Source organism: Pleurodeles waltl, chromosome 4_2, assembly GCF_031143425.1.
Source record: "Pleurodeles waltl isolate 20211129_DDA chromosome 4_2, aPleWal1.hap1.20221129, whole genome shotgun sequence".
In the NCBI taxonomy this organism is placed as follows: Eukaryota; Metazoa; Chordata; class Amphibia; order Caudata; family Salamandridae; genus Pleurodeles; species Pleurodeles waltl.
The window spans coordinates 736,390,686-736,405,282 of record NC_090443.1 but is presented as its reverse complement, the minus strand read 5'-3'; the positions used below and the strand labels follow the sequence as shown (position 1 = coordinate 736,405,282).

General features: G+C 43.0%; 1 protein-coding gene across 5 annotated transcripts in view; it reads right to left on the bottom strand.

Moving 5' to 3' along the window:
* Positions 1-14,597, bottom strand: part of RPAP2 (RNA polymerase II associated protein 2) — a 419,624-nt gene that overhangs the window by 309,407 nt on the left and 95,620 nt on the right. For 4 of the 5 annotated variants that reach the window (XM_069232353.1, XM_069232356.1, XM_069232354.1 and 1 more), the window contains one exon: positions 3,055-3,143. The exons of the other annotated variant lie outside the window; for it this stretch is intronic. In XM_069232353.1, coding sequence (XP_069088454.1) covers positions 3,055-3,143 — 89 coding nt within the window. The remainder of the gene's footprint in view (positions 1-3,054; positions 3,144-14,597) is intronic. 5 annotated transcript variants of the gene reach the window in all.

Genomic DNA, 14,597 nt, shown 5'->3' with positions numbered 1-14,597 from the left:
ACGCCTCCAATTCGGCCTCAGAAAGCAGATGCTGCACACTAACTTCACTGTGGCACAGAGCTGGCAGACATCACTTAACTGCAGAGAGTGGGAACCCCCCCCATCCCATTACTGAAACCTTGACATATAAAAGCGCAGTACAGCACCTCTTCAGTGCTTTGGTAGTGATGAAGCTATAGCATGTTTGAGATAGGTTATGACACAACAGTCTGTCCCAGCACCATCAGATGCAGGATCCAGGCAGCCACCTAGGAACAGCTCTTGATACACATCGTCCCTGGGAAGCTCTGTCCATTAGGCACAGGGAAAGCCCTTCCACACGTTAGTAAAATTCAAGAGGCTAAGATTACTGTACTTTAATTGATGTGAAAGGAAATTAATAACAGATTTGCAATGTGCTTCATACCAGTCTTAATAGCAGCAATTGGGTTCATAACGTTGTTCAATCCTTCAGCAAAATGACTGAGCAAGCGAGATATACAAGGGTAGAGGCGTTGCAAGCTGTCCCCTGTACAGCTGGATCTCGTCTTTGTTGCCAGTGTCAAAGAGGTCCACTCCAGCAGTTGAAATAGAAGCTTCTTTATTTATTCGTAGCTAAGCACTAAAGTAAACCCACAAAGCTAACACTTTGTCAGCGCAATCATCTCTTCAAGACTCCAAATGTCATTCCAAGGTGGAATGTACCAACCTTTCAATAAACTGGAGTTACAAGGTGGGGAAGGAAAATGAGCAGAAAGTCATGACAAACAAGGGCATTTTGAATATTACGTGTAGTACATTTATTTAGATTCAGACTGATAAAATGACAACTCTTTTTCCACAGTCTATGCTGTACTTAGTTTTCTTGTTGTGCAGTCTGTTTTTTTATTCTATTAATTATAGAAAAATAGTTTCCCTTTCTAATGGCACCTCTTCTATGGTTGTTTTACAGTATAGTGTTAATTTGCCTTTTATACATAAAAAAAGATAAAACAAGTCTGTAATTTTCCCAAAAATAGCCTTCGTTGTGACTAGCATTTTATTTTTAATCACACCGTGGCAGACAGATAGGCTGGAAAAAGGCTTTATTTTCTCCTCGCAGTGCTACTGGAAGAACAGAAGATCAAGTGGAAATTGGAAATGCTAGCCATACACTGAAAAACTACTGGTGTAGTTTGCCAAACTGTCAACAGATAAAGGCTTAAACTTCACTAGGTTAACTACTAATAACCAGTGGAGAGACTACAACGCAGTGGTGACAGACTTCTGCTGCATCCTGAAGTCTATGAAAGTTGAGAAGTTTTAAAATAATGATATGGTAGCAAAATGTGCTCAGTGATTGACAGATGGTAGAATCCAGTCTTGACCACCATTGCCACTTGTGGGACATACATACATGAGAGACCTTGTTCTGATGGCTATTGTAGCAAACGTCCGTGTTATCCCTTTATATAGAAAAATGTGAACAAAAATTAAATAGGATTTACTCTTCTAGAAACCTGTGGTTGGGTTGCTAGAGATTTCACATTGGAGACGCTCAGCCAATTCTTGGTGAGACGCGTTCACTCTTGGCTGCATAACTGGCAGATGCCTTAAGCATAATGTGGACTAAGAAAGCCTGTAGGGCACATGTTGGTTGCGCAGTAAGGAAAAGAACTACAGATGGGTAACTGTGAATATCAACAAATGTGAAGCATGAATTGTCCATGATGCTGCTTAGAACTCCAGTATGAAAACAATGTCTTTATCCATCCTCAATTTTATGTTACGTATGGCCCCACTTCCTAACTTTATATCCTGCTTCTGCCATCAACTATGCTGGAGTAGAGGAGTAATATGGGGGGGAAGGGGAATGCATAACATGGCCTCACCTGCAACAGACCACTCCCCATATTAAACCTAATATTCCGCCACCCAATCCTACTACAGTCTAACCAACCTTTCCTTTCACCATCCAAATTTTAAACAGTGTCTGGCATCCAGCAACCCTCCCACACCATCCTCAGCATTACCTTCCCATACCACTTCCCACACACTAAACACATTGCACATGGTTTTCCTGAAAACCTTCTCCCACCATACTCTGCATTTATCCTTCACTGCTCAATATAAAAATACTGATGTTCTGACACCCATCCACCCTCGCTCCAATTTCTCCCTTTCCCAAACATTGAAAAACAGAAATACTTGGCATTCTGACACCTACTTCTGCATTTACTCTTACCCCCTGAATTGAAATGATCTGGTAATCTGAAACCCATGCAAACCACACTCTTGAACTAATTCTCTTTCCTGCCCAAACGTGTTATGAACAACTGACCTCCTGCCTCCCCCGTCCACTGCCCTCAATGCCTTTCTTTGCCCTTAGACCATAAAGTTGTGTACTCTGCTTTTCACTGGAGCAGAGAACCAGTGTCTCACCAAAAGTCTCCCTGAGAACCCTGTAAGGAGGCCTGGACTTCCCTGTGACGTCACAACTGTAGAAAACTACTCTTGCGTAGCACTGAATAACTGGACTAGGAATCCGGTAATTCTGTAATGGATTCCAATGGAGCCATACATAACACCACAGTTAATTTCCCCTTAAAGGGAGACACTTTTTACTTCATGTTTAGAACATTCTGATGTTAAACATTCAAGAATTAACTTTGGGATTATAGGGCGGAACAAGTTCATGTTTAGGATTGCATGTTGCGATTTTTTCTTAACATTCAAGAGAAAGAAAAAAAAAAAGTTTAACAGTTTGTGGTTAATAACTTCGTTGTGATATGCCAAACAAACGTTAGAGGTTTAGCTTTCAGTGTACACATAAATGATATTAAAAAATAGGGACTGGGGACAAAACATGCAGGAAAACTGATAACCTTGAATAGTTTCTTGGTGTTGGGTATGCCGAAAATATAAAAGTAGAGACAGAGATGACACAACATAACATTTTCAATCACATCCTGATACGTGACACTCAGCAAAATCATCCCTGAGGCAGCTGCTACAAAACTTAGTATACTTGTTTTTTCAAGATGCAATGGGCACATGATATAAAGTAATAATAATAGGTTGTTTGCATAAAAGTACCTTTCATCATCTCGCAACCACACCGGATTCTTTGGAATCTGTGCTTCAAAATATTTAGATGCTCTGTAACAGAAATCACTGCAAAAACACTGAATAAAAATATGTGAGTGTAAAATCAAATTTAGATACACTGACAATATTTATCACATATTTCTTCTTCTGTAATTTTACTTATCTTCCCATACATAAACATCTCCAACATAGGGCCTCGTTTAGAGTTCAGCGTATGGGTGACTCCGTCACAAGCGTGACGGGTATCCCGTCCGCTGTATTATGATCCTCATAGGCAATAATGGAATCGTAATGCAGCAGACAGTATTATCAGTCACGTTTGTGACGGAGTTCACTGATCCGCCAAACTCTAAATCAGGCCCATGGACTTTTCATAATGGCCTCTAGGAGAAAGTGAAAGTAAAGTCTTGCATGCATGAAGCACATGGACTGCAGGAGCAGGTCTGCTGACACAGATGTGTATGTGGGGACGAACGGGATAAACAAGTTATTTACCTTTGGTAACACCTTATCTGGTAGACACTCTCTCTAATGGAAGAATCTTTACCTCAGAATATTCCCAGGAGTCTGACTGGATCTGGAAATTTTCGAGCAGTATCTCCGTGTGCCAGTAGGTGTCGTCGTTCGGCTCTGTGTCTTTTGCACCAGAAGTGACGTGCACCATGCCTATATAGGCACCACCCTATCGCACTGACATCAGTTCTGCGCCAGAAACACGCAGCTATAACAGAATGCTGATGGAGCACTGTGCAGATACTAATGACCCACAAGGAAGATAGAGAAATCCATTCACACAGCAGGGAGAATGGGAAGGCCAGTAAGAAATCTATGTCCAGACACAGTCTCTACCAGATAATGTGTTAGGGATAGATAAGTAATTTGTTCATCTGATAAAGTTTTCTCGCTACAGACTCCTTACCTGAGAATAGATACCAAAACAATATCTCACCGGAGGTGGGTTTGTGAACAGATTTACACCAGGAAGTGCTGGTGGACCAAACGGGCAAAGTGCCCGTTACAATGGACGTGACTGTCCAGCCAGTAGTGCTTGGTAAATGTGTGCAGAGATACCCATGTCGCAACCTGACAGATGCCCAGAACAGGAACTCTGTGAGCTAATGCAGTGGTAGCAGCCTTGGCTCTAGTGGAATGAGCACACAAGCCCTCAGAGTTGCCTTTTGGCCAGTGTGTAGCAGATTTTGATATAGTGCACAATCAGTCTTGAGATGGTTCTGTTTTTTGCAGGTCTTTCCTTTCTATTTCCCCAACTAACCCAATTAAGAGTTGATTGTTGATCCGGAATTCTTTGGTATGATTGATGTAGAGCGATAACGCTCTTTTTGGGCCCAGGTGGTGAGGGCACTTTTCTTTGCAGGGGTGAGGCAGAGCAAAGAAGGTCCGCAGTGTGCTTGTTTTGAATACGTGGCACAGCCTGGTTAGCTATTACTAATATCTATTCTTGGAAAGCACTTGTTTCATCATAGGCACTAAACCATGGTTTGGCAGCCTATCTTATACTGTGAATAATACGATTTTAAAATGATGACTTAAATAATCATATTGCTTTCTGTTACTGGATGGGGCATAATAGCACTATAAAATACATGTCACTAATCTGTACTGAGTCAGGCAGGATTCAATTCTCTGACTCTCTGGTCTCACAAACATCTGAAGTGTTTGCATTAACATATTGATGTTTCATAATGTAAAACAATGCGTGTGTGTGTGCGTGCGTGTGTGTGTGTGTGTGTGTGTGTGTGTGTGATATTTATATGCATCTGCCCTAAAGGAGAAAAGGCCATCTTCAGTTACAAGTACTTAATGAGGCATTTACACCCCTCTGAGAATGCTGTCATGAACCCCCAGTGGGCGCTCACCACAGTTTGAAGACCTCCGCTTAGACAGTGTACTGCAATACACTTCCATGTCACACTCCATATATTGAGTAAGCTTGCTCTCCGACACTGAAACTGGCTTTCTTGTTGAACTAGTTATCACACACTGCCTAGGATTTTCTGCTGGAAGAAGGCCCATTACAGGGACAGACTTTTGAAGTTACCGGTTATTAGTCCGCTCAAAGGATTGTGTGTCTACCCACTTCCACTCAACAAAATCTGATATTCATGAAGGCTTTCTATGTTTATGGCTCCTTCCTGACTGCACCACAAATACTGTCTATGGATATTTTGTATAATATTTTTTTTTAGGTTTCTTAGTTCAAGTCACATTAGTAGTACTGCGCTATTTGATGGAGCATTGCTGGACATTCGTCTTGACAGTCACAGTGGGTAGCTGAAGGTCTAGGACCTCGGCCACCCTCTTGCGACTATAGCAAATGAGGCTCCATCCTTCGTAGCCACATTGGGAGTAGGAACCAAGCCAATATACGGGTAGGTGCCCAGTCCAATGGCATCTGCCAGATCAAGATGGCTCAACCGGGGCCACTTCGGATACATCCATGGATCCAAGAGGCCCTACTGGTGCCAGAGGCAAGCCCACTGTTGGAAGACCAGTAGGGGTACCTACAGAGCCAGTGGGGCCTCAAGGTGCTCCAGTGGGGACAGGCAGCCGAAGTATGAGGCATACCCACATAAAATCCACATAGTTGGTTGGGGGTCTAGCCCAAAATACTAAGGCACAGGTTTAGACTAGGTGGTCTGCCCCCCAGTCGGCACAGGAGTCTGGATTGGACAACACCCGTCAAGCTCGGTGTCAGAGTCAGGGATGAGTATGAGGACTGCGGTGCTGGGAACGTTGGCAGTGAATCCGGTACCAGGGGAGGTCAAGGTGCCACAATCTGCGCCACTCCAGATCCATCCACGGATCCCAAGAGTCTGGCTGACGCCAGGGGGAAGCCCACCAGTGGAAGTCCAGTAGGTGCCCCACAGAGCCAATGGGGCCCATAGTCACTCCAGTGGGGACGGGCAACACAAATATGAGGTATGCCCTCATAAAATTTATAAAGTTGGGTGTGGGTCACTCTGTCTTAGGAAACTCGGTGAGGAACGGAGATGGTCCTGGAGCAGGCTCAACTGTGGAGCCAAGCCTCGAATGCCAAATCTTCGTCTCATCAGATGACTTCCATAGACAGGGCAGAAGTTGAAGACCTGTTCAACGTCTTTCTCTTCTTCGAACACCCACTTTGACTGACGACGATCGCCTTGGTTGGCACCACAACCGATGCTGTTACTGTCCGCTCAACCGGGACCGATACCATCACAGCATTGCAGGTCGAACAGCAGGCAGCTTGAGGGACCGCTGCGTCTAGGCCTTGGGGTACATGGCATGAAAATCTGTGTAGGTCTTAGCGTCCTGGTCAAGCTCGAGGCACCAAAGATAGACGAGGTGTGCATCTGTCACCAACATTTGCCAGTGACAGGGGCCAGAGTGCTTGAAACCAGCCTTCCTTGGGGGACTTTCTTGCCACAACAGAAGACAAAGGGCCTGATTCTAACTTTGGAGGACGGTGTTAAACCGTCCCAAAAGTGGCGGATATACCACCTACCGTATTACGAGTTCCATAGGATATAATGGACTCGTAATACGGTAGGTGGTATATCCGCCACTTTTGGGACGGTTTAACACCGTCCTCCAAAGTTAGAATCAGGCCCAAAGTCTCATAAAATTTGTTGATAAAAAGTCAAAATGAGCTAGTCAAAAAAGACTGGGAGCATCTCTTCTCTGCATTTTTGCGGACATGCACGAAAAGAAAAGAACTGACGTCTGCTCGTTGGGGTGGCAGTTTTATAGGCACCTTGCACACGGAAGACATCAGGAGGAGCGGACCAACGCCACCTACGGCATATAAGGCTACTGCTCATGAAACACGTCTGGAACTAGTCTGACACCTGGGGATTATTCTAAGGTAAGGAATCTGCAGGCAGAAGTCTCGGTCAGATACAAAGATTCAGTGAAAAGCAGTAAAAATTGAAAGGTAAACTACTCAAAATAGACAGTATGGAGCATGGGAGTAGGAACACTCTCTCATTCCTATTATATAGCTCCTACAGTGCTACATTGCACCTGCTCAGGTACTGTCCAATTGGATGTCTTTCAGACAGTATTTTCAAAAATGCCACACTGAGATGATATACAAACTGAAGAAATGAAAACAACGTTATCCTACATATCCAGGCACATGAAACGTATGCTTAAAATAGCACGACCAACACTAACTTAACCAGTCAAGACCACTCCCATGTCACTACTTGAACTTCTTCTCACCACAGACTCATTTGGTCATGGTTAGATTTTCCTGTTTTAGTGTGCATTTGTTGTGAAATACAACAGGAGGGTTGTCAGTATTTAGAAAAGTTATAAAACTTCTATGACAATATTTACAGTGCTTTGCAACATAAATAAATAATGGAACATTGTTGTCCAAGTCTGGAGAGAGAATTTTGATTTTATTACAATTTGATCAAAGAAAGAGTATTTGAGGCTTACTTATTACACTGTTACCTCTAAAACTGCTCTTCACTCATTCTGTATTGACACAATAGGCAATGTAAATTTCAGTACACCTTTGCCCACTTCCTCATTCCAATCATTACTCATTAAGGAAGGTCAACTTCCTCAGACAAACATAGGGGGTTATTACAACTTTGGAGGCGGTGTTAATCCGTCCCAAAAGTGACGGTAAAGTGACGGATATACCACCAGCCGTATTACAAGTCCATTATATCCTATGGAACTCGTAATACGGCTGGTGGTATATCCGTCACATTTGGGACGGATTAACACCTCCTCCAAAGTTGTAATAATCCCCATAGTGTTATCCAAATTCCTTTATTGTGCAAAAAATCCAAAACTCAAATAGTTTAGATATCACCTACTTAAGTGGATAGAAAGAAACACCCAATCCAGGAAATGCTATTTTTGTATTTAGTTCTTTTGATGGGCATTCAAGGTCTATCCAGGACTTCATGGGTATGTTCTTTGTTTTATTCCTTATTTGTTTTTGTATGCAATAATATATTTTAGTTTTCTTGTCTACAAAACTGTGTACAACAATCTAATTGTGGGGCATGGATTGCAGTGTGGAAAATAATTGAATTTCATATTTTATTATGTCATCTACTGTGCTAGAAAGAGGTAATGGCTGTTCGCTGATGAAACAGGGATAGCCTAAGCATGCATATTGGCTCTTCGAAGGTAGGATGACACTAGCTTCAAAGGAGGGTTGTGCTTAGAGGCACTACCGGCAGGCCAGTACCTACCACCATCATATTCTAAGAAGGATATTGACTCAGCAAAGTTTGAACAGGCTGTTTCATCCGCACAATCTTGTTTTAGGGGTTTTTGTTTCATTGTGCATTTTAAGCTACGTCCAATGTACAGGATCTCCCAATATATATGTGTGAGGTCATCACGCATATTACTGCGTTCTTGCTGGATACATTTAATATTGAGTCAATAGTGACTCCTTGGTTATTGAGGTGCTCTGAATTTTACATTTACAAATGTTTGTGTCTTTAATTACTTTTTAAAAAAGGGAGGCTTTCTAGGCTCCAATGGGGTGGTTTAAAAGGAGTGGACATCCTGCTTGGAATGTTAAATAACATTAACAGAGTAATAAAGTTTACAGAACTAAAGAAACAAAACTGAAAATTGAAAATGTTAAAATGTGAATAAATGTGAAGGAACTTGTACCTGGAGGCAATAAATTAAGTTTGGGTCCTCAGATTGATACATAGGAGCACTGCAGAAGCATTAGACAGAATATAGTATGGACAAAGGGTGGCAGTTTAATTTAGAAAAGCCCCATCCTTGCTATTAAAACTTTATTTTTTTTTATATTTGCTCGTAAATTATCTACATTGCTTACACAGGGGTTCCTGGCTTCCAGTAATGACTCAGTGGGTGTCGACACATTCAAATAATGATTCATTGGTAGAGGGGTGGTGGTCCCCGGATTCTAAATACTGATTAAGCAGAAGTCCACATAAGTTATGGTTAAGAACCACTAGACTATTGGGTTAATTTTCTTTTAGTTAATAGGTTAATTGTTTTTCAAGGTCATCACCTGGATTGACTTTTGTGTATAGGTACTTCCTTCATTTCTTTTCCTTTGGTAGAGGAGGAAATATTGAAGAAAAAGAGCAACACAAAACTCAGACTTATGGAGAGAGATGTATCTGACGAAGAAGGTAGCAGGGGCAGAAGTAGGCTCAAAAGGTCTACTTCTTTGCCAAGCGAGCTCCAGAGTTTCTTGAAGACTTGCACAGTTATGGGATTAAGTGCAATGGTGAGGCAGTAAGAAGGGTTTTGGCATCAGGATGCTTATGGAAGAAGGAAAAAGAAGGACATCATCTGAGAAAAGGTGATGGAAGGATTAGCATACAGTGAAGGGGTATTCAATGTTGGTGACTCTTTCAGTAAAGATGTCAGTAAGTCCAGAGTACTACACTCCTACTGATGCAGTGGAAAAAAGTGGATACAAAAACATTTGAGACATCATTGAAAAGGCCAATGCCAGCAGTACCCCGACTTTGGTCCATTATCTATGCAGATAGCACGGTCCAGTCGATGGTTAAAGAATTTGAAATTTTGATCACGACAACACAAGAGTGAAGGGATTGTTCAGAGCTCTTGATAGATATGGAGCACTAGGATAGATTCCTCTCAGACACTGCGAGTGTTAGTGTCAGATCCTCAGTCTTAGCAGCTGGATGAATCATTGTGGTGCATTGTCTGATGTAGCTCAGAGATTGGAAATCAGTATTAATAAATATTTCATAATATTAAATATTTCATTCTGAGAACTCAGAGAAATCAAACTTAATAAAAATTCCACCCTCAGCCCGTACATTTTTAAGGGATCAGCTGGATGTGATGGTCCCTAAAGCTCTTGAAGACGGCACAAATAACTTACCCTATAGGGGGAAGTCTTCTTCTACATGTTCTGCCTCTATTTCTTAAGAAAGTCATAAACAATCTAAAACACATAATCAGTTTTAGCTGTGTTGTTCATCCAAGAAATCAACATCAGATCAGAAATCTCAACGTTCCCACCTCCTGGGGTGTAGTATAAATAGAGGGTCCAGTCAGAGGTCATATCTAAGACTAAGTTCTGGGAAACAAATGTTTCAGATCTTTGAGTGCATTTGGCATGTCTACTATACAGACATTTCATCCATTCCTAGAGAGCTGGCATTTATCCATACTCCTACCCACAAGCAGAGTAAAAAGAGATGTCTAAAGTAACTGAATAAAGGATTTAATTCAGAAGAGAGTAGCGGTTCAAGTGCCTGGAGAAGAACAAGGTTGAGAAATGTATTCCATTCTTTTTTCAGGCAGAAAAGTTATCAGAAGGGTGCTAACTAGTCTTGTATTAAAAAACGGCAAGTACCTGGGTGTCAACAATGTACTTTACGACAGATTGCCAGGAGACGATAATCCTACTGGTCCAGCAAGAGTAATTTATGGTTACTCTAGATCTGCATGATGTCCATTTTCACATATTTCTTTGGAGGGAGCATCAGAGGTTTCTACAAATTGGTGCTAAAGATCACCATTTCTGGGTGTTTGGTTTGAAGTCAACCCTTGGGGACTTATGAAGTTCTGCCTCCCATGGTGGGCTTTTTGCACAATGAAGGAACATCATTACACCCATATCCAGACAGTCGATTGGTCCATTCACTTTAAAAGCGCCATCTTCGGCAGGTGATCTTGCATTTGCAGAAACTGAGCCCGGTCCAAGATTTGGAATTCAAAGGGGCAAGATTTCGGACAAACTAGGGCTTGCAAATCCTCTCAGAATCCAGAGTTAAAAATTGCATGTTTCAGCCCTTCTGAATCAGGATCAGTTTCAGGGAGATGTGGCAGCACCAATAACGATTGTGCCATGGGCAAGATTTCATTGGGGATTTTTGTTCGGCATTCTTTGGCATCTTGGGATCCAAAACAAAATGGGGCTAGAAGCCCAGGTAACATGCATTGCCAAAGCCAATAGGCTTCGCTTATCAATGATCTATTGGCTTTGTCAATGTTTGTTAAGACACTGCACAGCGTGGGAGGTGCTATGCAACATAACTAAGAAAAATAAACGCTATGATGTGGTCAGCATTGACCGTGTCATAGCACTTTTAAAAAAGTTTTAAAAACCAGGTTGCACAGCAAGATGGTCTGTGGTGCAATATGTCTCAAAGCAGGGCAGGAGGATGGAGAGGGATCAAGCTACAGGAGGGGTGGTGGGAGTGAGAAACAGAAGATAGAAGAAGGGGGACGGGGTTGTGAGAGAGGACAGTGGGAGGAGGGGGATTGAACAACATTCCTGGGAGAAAGGGGTCGGTTTTAACAAAACGGACAGCTGTGGTGTTTTTTTTTTTCTTCAAATCTGTTTTATTAAACATTTTGAGGTTCTGCAAAACAATCGGCCACAGAGTGGTCGGGCATGTACATACATACATAGTTACATATATGCAGAGATGATAAAATAAACATGGGAATATAGCGTAGTATTGTATCGTAAGAACTGTGCGAATGTTGTAGTTATATTTCGTATGGGGTGTTAAGATTTAACCCTTTTTTAGTTAAGGAGCATATAAATTTGTTTATGTATATGTACACCTATCTTTATACATTGGGTATTCATTGGTGTCTCATTCCGCATCTCTAAATCCTATGGTGTGGAAACGTGACAGTCAGGACAAGCCCCTTTCTCGGCCTGGTCTACGCCTCTCACCCGGGATCCCTTGCATTAATAGTGATCCGCACACACGGTAGCCTACCACGCCCTTAAAGGCGTAGCAAGCAAGATAAGTGGGTATGTTCTGTCAGGGGACAGATAACCTGTGAGTAGGAGGAGGTCCTTTGACTGCCCAATACAATGTGGTGTATACACAATTCAAGGTGGGTGGGTGTCATTTTTGACCTCCATAGTGACAATAAAGGCCAATCCCCGGTGTTGGAGCTGACGCAGTGTGTACGCATCTGCATACAAGCTTTGTATCAGGTCACGCAACCAGTTATTGTATCCCAGAGTATGTGGAGCTTTCCAGTGAGCCGATATTAAGCATTTAAACACCATGTAGGCCAAATCAATAAACCTGTGTACTTGCTTATCCCCTTTGGCGCGCCGGCGCAAACCCAGCAAGCATGATTCTGGTTTCATAGGTAGCGTATAATCTGTAATATTGGCTATGGTGTCCGTAATACTTTGCCATGCTATAACCAGAGGGGGACATGCCCATACCATGTGATAGAAATCTGCTGCTGGTTGTGCACACCTAGGGCACACTGGGTCCGAACCCGGATATATTAATTTGATGCGAGCCAGGGATAGATAGGAGTGATATATATAGTTGAACTGAGTATATCGAAGTCTGGTATTGCGAGAAACACCTTTGACAGCAGATACCACCACCGTCCAGGCGTTTTGGGACAAGGGAGAGGGAAGTACCTTGGCCCATCTGGCTTTGGCGCGCGTCAGTTCGGGGCACACCTGATCTAACAATGACGAGTATAGCCTGGAAATTGTGCCCCTTGTGTTTTCAATCAATTGAATCAATTGTGACTCTTGCGGTTCAGCGCTACCCCATTCCCATATGCCTCCCAACAGGTGTTTGATCGCGCAGTATGTGATGAAGGCGCCGGCTTGAATCCCCGTCGTCGTCATGAGTTCGTCGAAGGGCCATAGTATAGAGTCCTCATAAAGCTCACCTGAAGTTGCTAGGCCCGCTTCGCGCCACAGGGACGCGTCATGATGCCTTATTAGAATTTGGGCCTTAGGCAACTGAGTCCATGGGAGCCTGGGGAGTATGGCACTGGGGCGCCCCAACTATGGACATATTGCTGCCAACACGCTTTTGCAGCTTCTAGTAAAACCGAGCCATGTGGTGGATGGTGCGAACTGTCTAGCAGCCAAGTGAGCACCGGGATCGGTGCCAACATCTCCATTATGGCCGTATGCTCCACCAAAGGGGTTTCACCGAGCCTTAAGGCCAGCCATTGTAATTGGGCCGCTGCATAATACAATTCAAAGTTGGGCATGCCCAGTCCTCCTTTCAACTTAGTTTCTTCTGCAGAAGTCAATGATACTTCCATTCTGGAAATTTGGAGAGCAGCAACTTATGCTGTTCTCTCAGCTACTGTAGTTGTAGTTTCCAATGTGAAGACCATGAGTGTGTAAATTTTAAGCTCACGGTTCTTTCCGTTAGATCATAAGTAAAAGTGTTTTGCACAGTTCTGAAAAAGGTTTTCAGCTGCATTACAGCCTTACAGGCTTTGCTGGTGTTTTGACTCAGTTTTCAGGTGTCTGAATTACTTGTGTATACTTTGATTCTTTGACTTTCTCAACGAGAAATTACTAAAAGAAGAACATGAATGAGAAGATAATGTTTCCGTTAATTGCTGATAACTCCATTATTTTGAATCCTTCCTTTCTCATTCTAGCCATTACATCCCCCAGACCCACCCCAATTATGGGCCATTTACATAGGGGAGCGTGGGCTGTTAAAGAAATTCTGAAAGGGGTGATACATTTTATCTACAAGGGCAGCCGGTGTATAAACGCTTTGGCCTGGATTATGTATCTGGGGCACTGTTCATGTTTGCACCATTGCCCACCTTAACACAGGTACACCATATGCGAACATTAACAGTGCGCCGGATTACAATAAATGCACTACCTTCAGGGCAGCTGCGAACTTGGGGCTGCCCAGATGGCAATGCATTCAGTGAAATACAGAGTGACTGCTTTAATTAGCCACTCTATCACTTTGCAGGCAGTACCCACCTCCACTCCAAAACTTGCAGGGCCATTTCTAGTTGGGTCCATGGGACCTCCATTGTCCCCACCAGAGGTCTGCCCCTTTAGGGGCACAGTGACAGTGCACCACCTTTTTTGTGGCACACTGTCAGTGCTCCTCCTGACAGCTTCTTTGCAGCCAAATCCATAGTGTGGCACGGGTGCAGAGAGAAAGACTACCTCATTTGCAAGAGGACAGGCCCCCAGGCAAATTAGGGAATGCCGTCTTGCAAAAGTGCTTGTGTTACATGTGTGCCAGCCCCATCAGTATTACGGAAGAGGACATAAATATCTCCTGTGGCCCCTTCTGTAATCTCAAAGTCCTCCAGGAGTGGACAGAGCGGGCGCACAAGCCTGATGTGCCCCCAGTGCACTTTGTACAATACAGCTCCTTGAGTTTTCTATTTTCTTGAAAGGGAAGAAGCACAACAATAGGTCTGCATGGAGCGATAAAGACTCCTCAATGAGAATGAGGAAAGGACTAAATCATATTTCCTAGGAGGGGAAGGAAGGTGAAGTGGAACAGTAGGATAAAAGTATTTTCGATACTTATTTATAAATTGTAAATCTACTGGGTGCTCGCTATGATGTCCAATAACATTGCAAATTCCCACCTACTAATCAAAAGAGTAAACCATTTGTATTGCTTGGTATTTGACTAGCATTTGTATAGCATTTAGCATTCCTGTCTAGGGTGTTGAAGTACCTACCAACATGGTTAACAAGTTGTCCTGTGTAGACTGTGTGGTTGGCAGGGAACTGATTTTGTATTGAGCCTTTA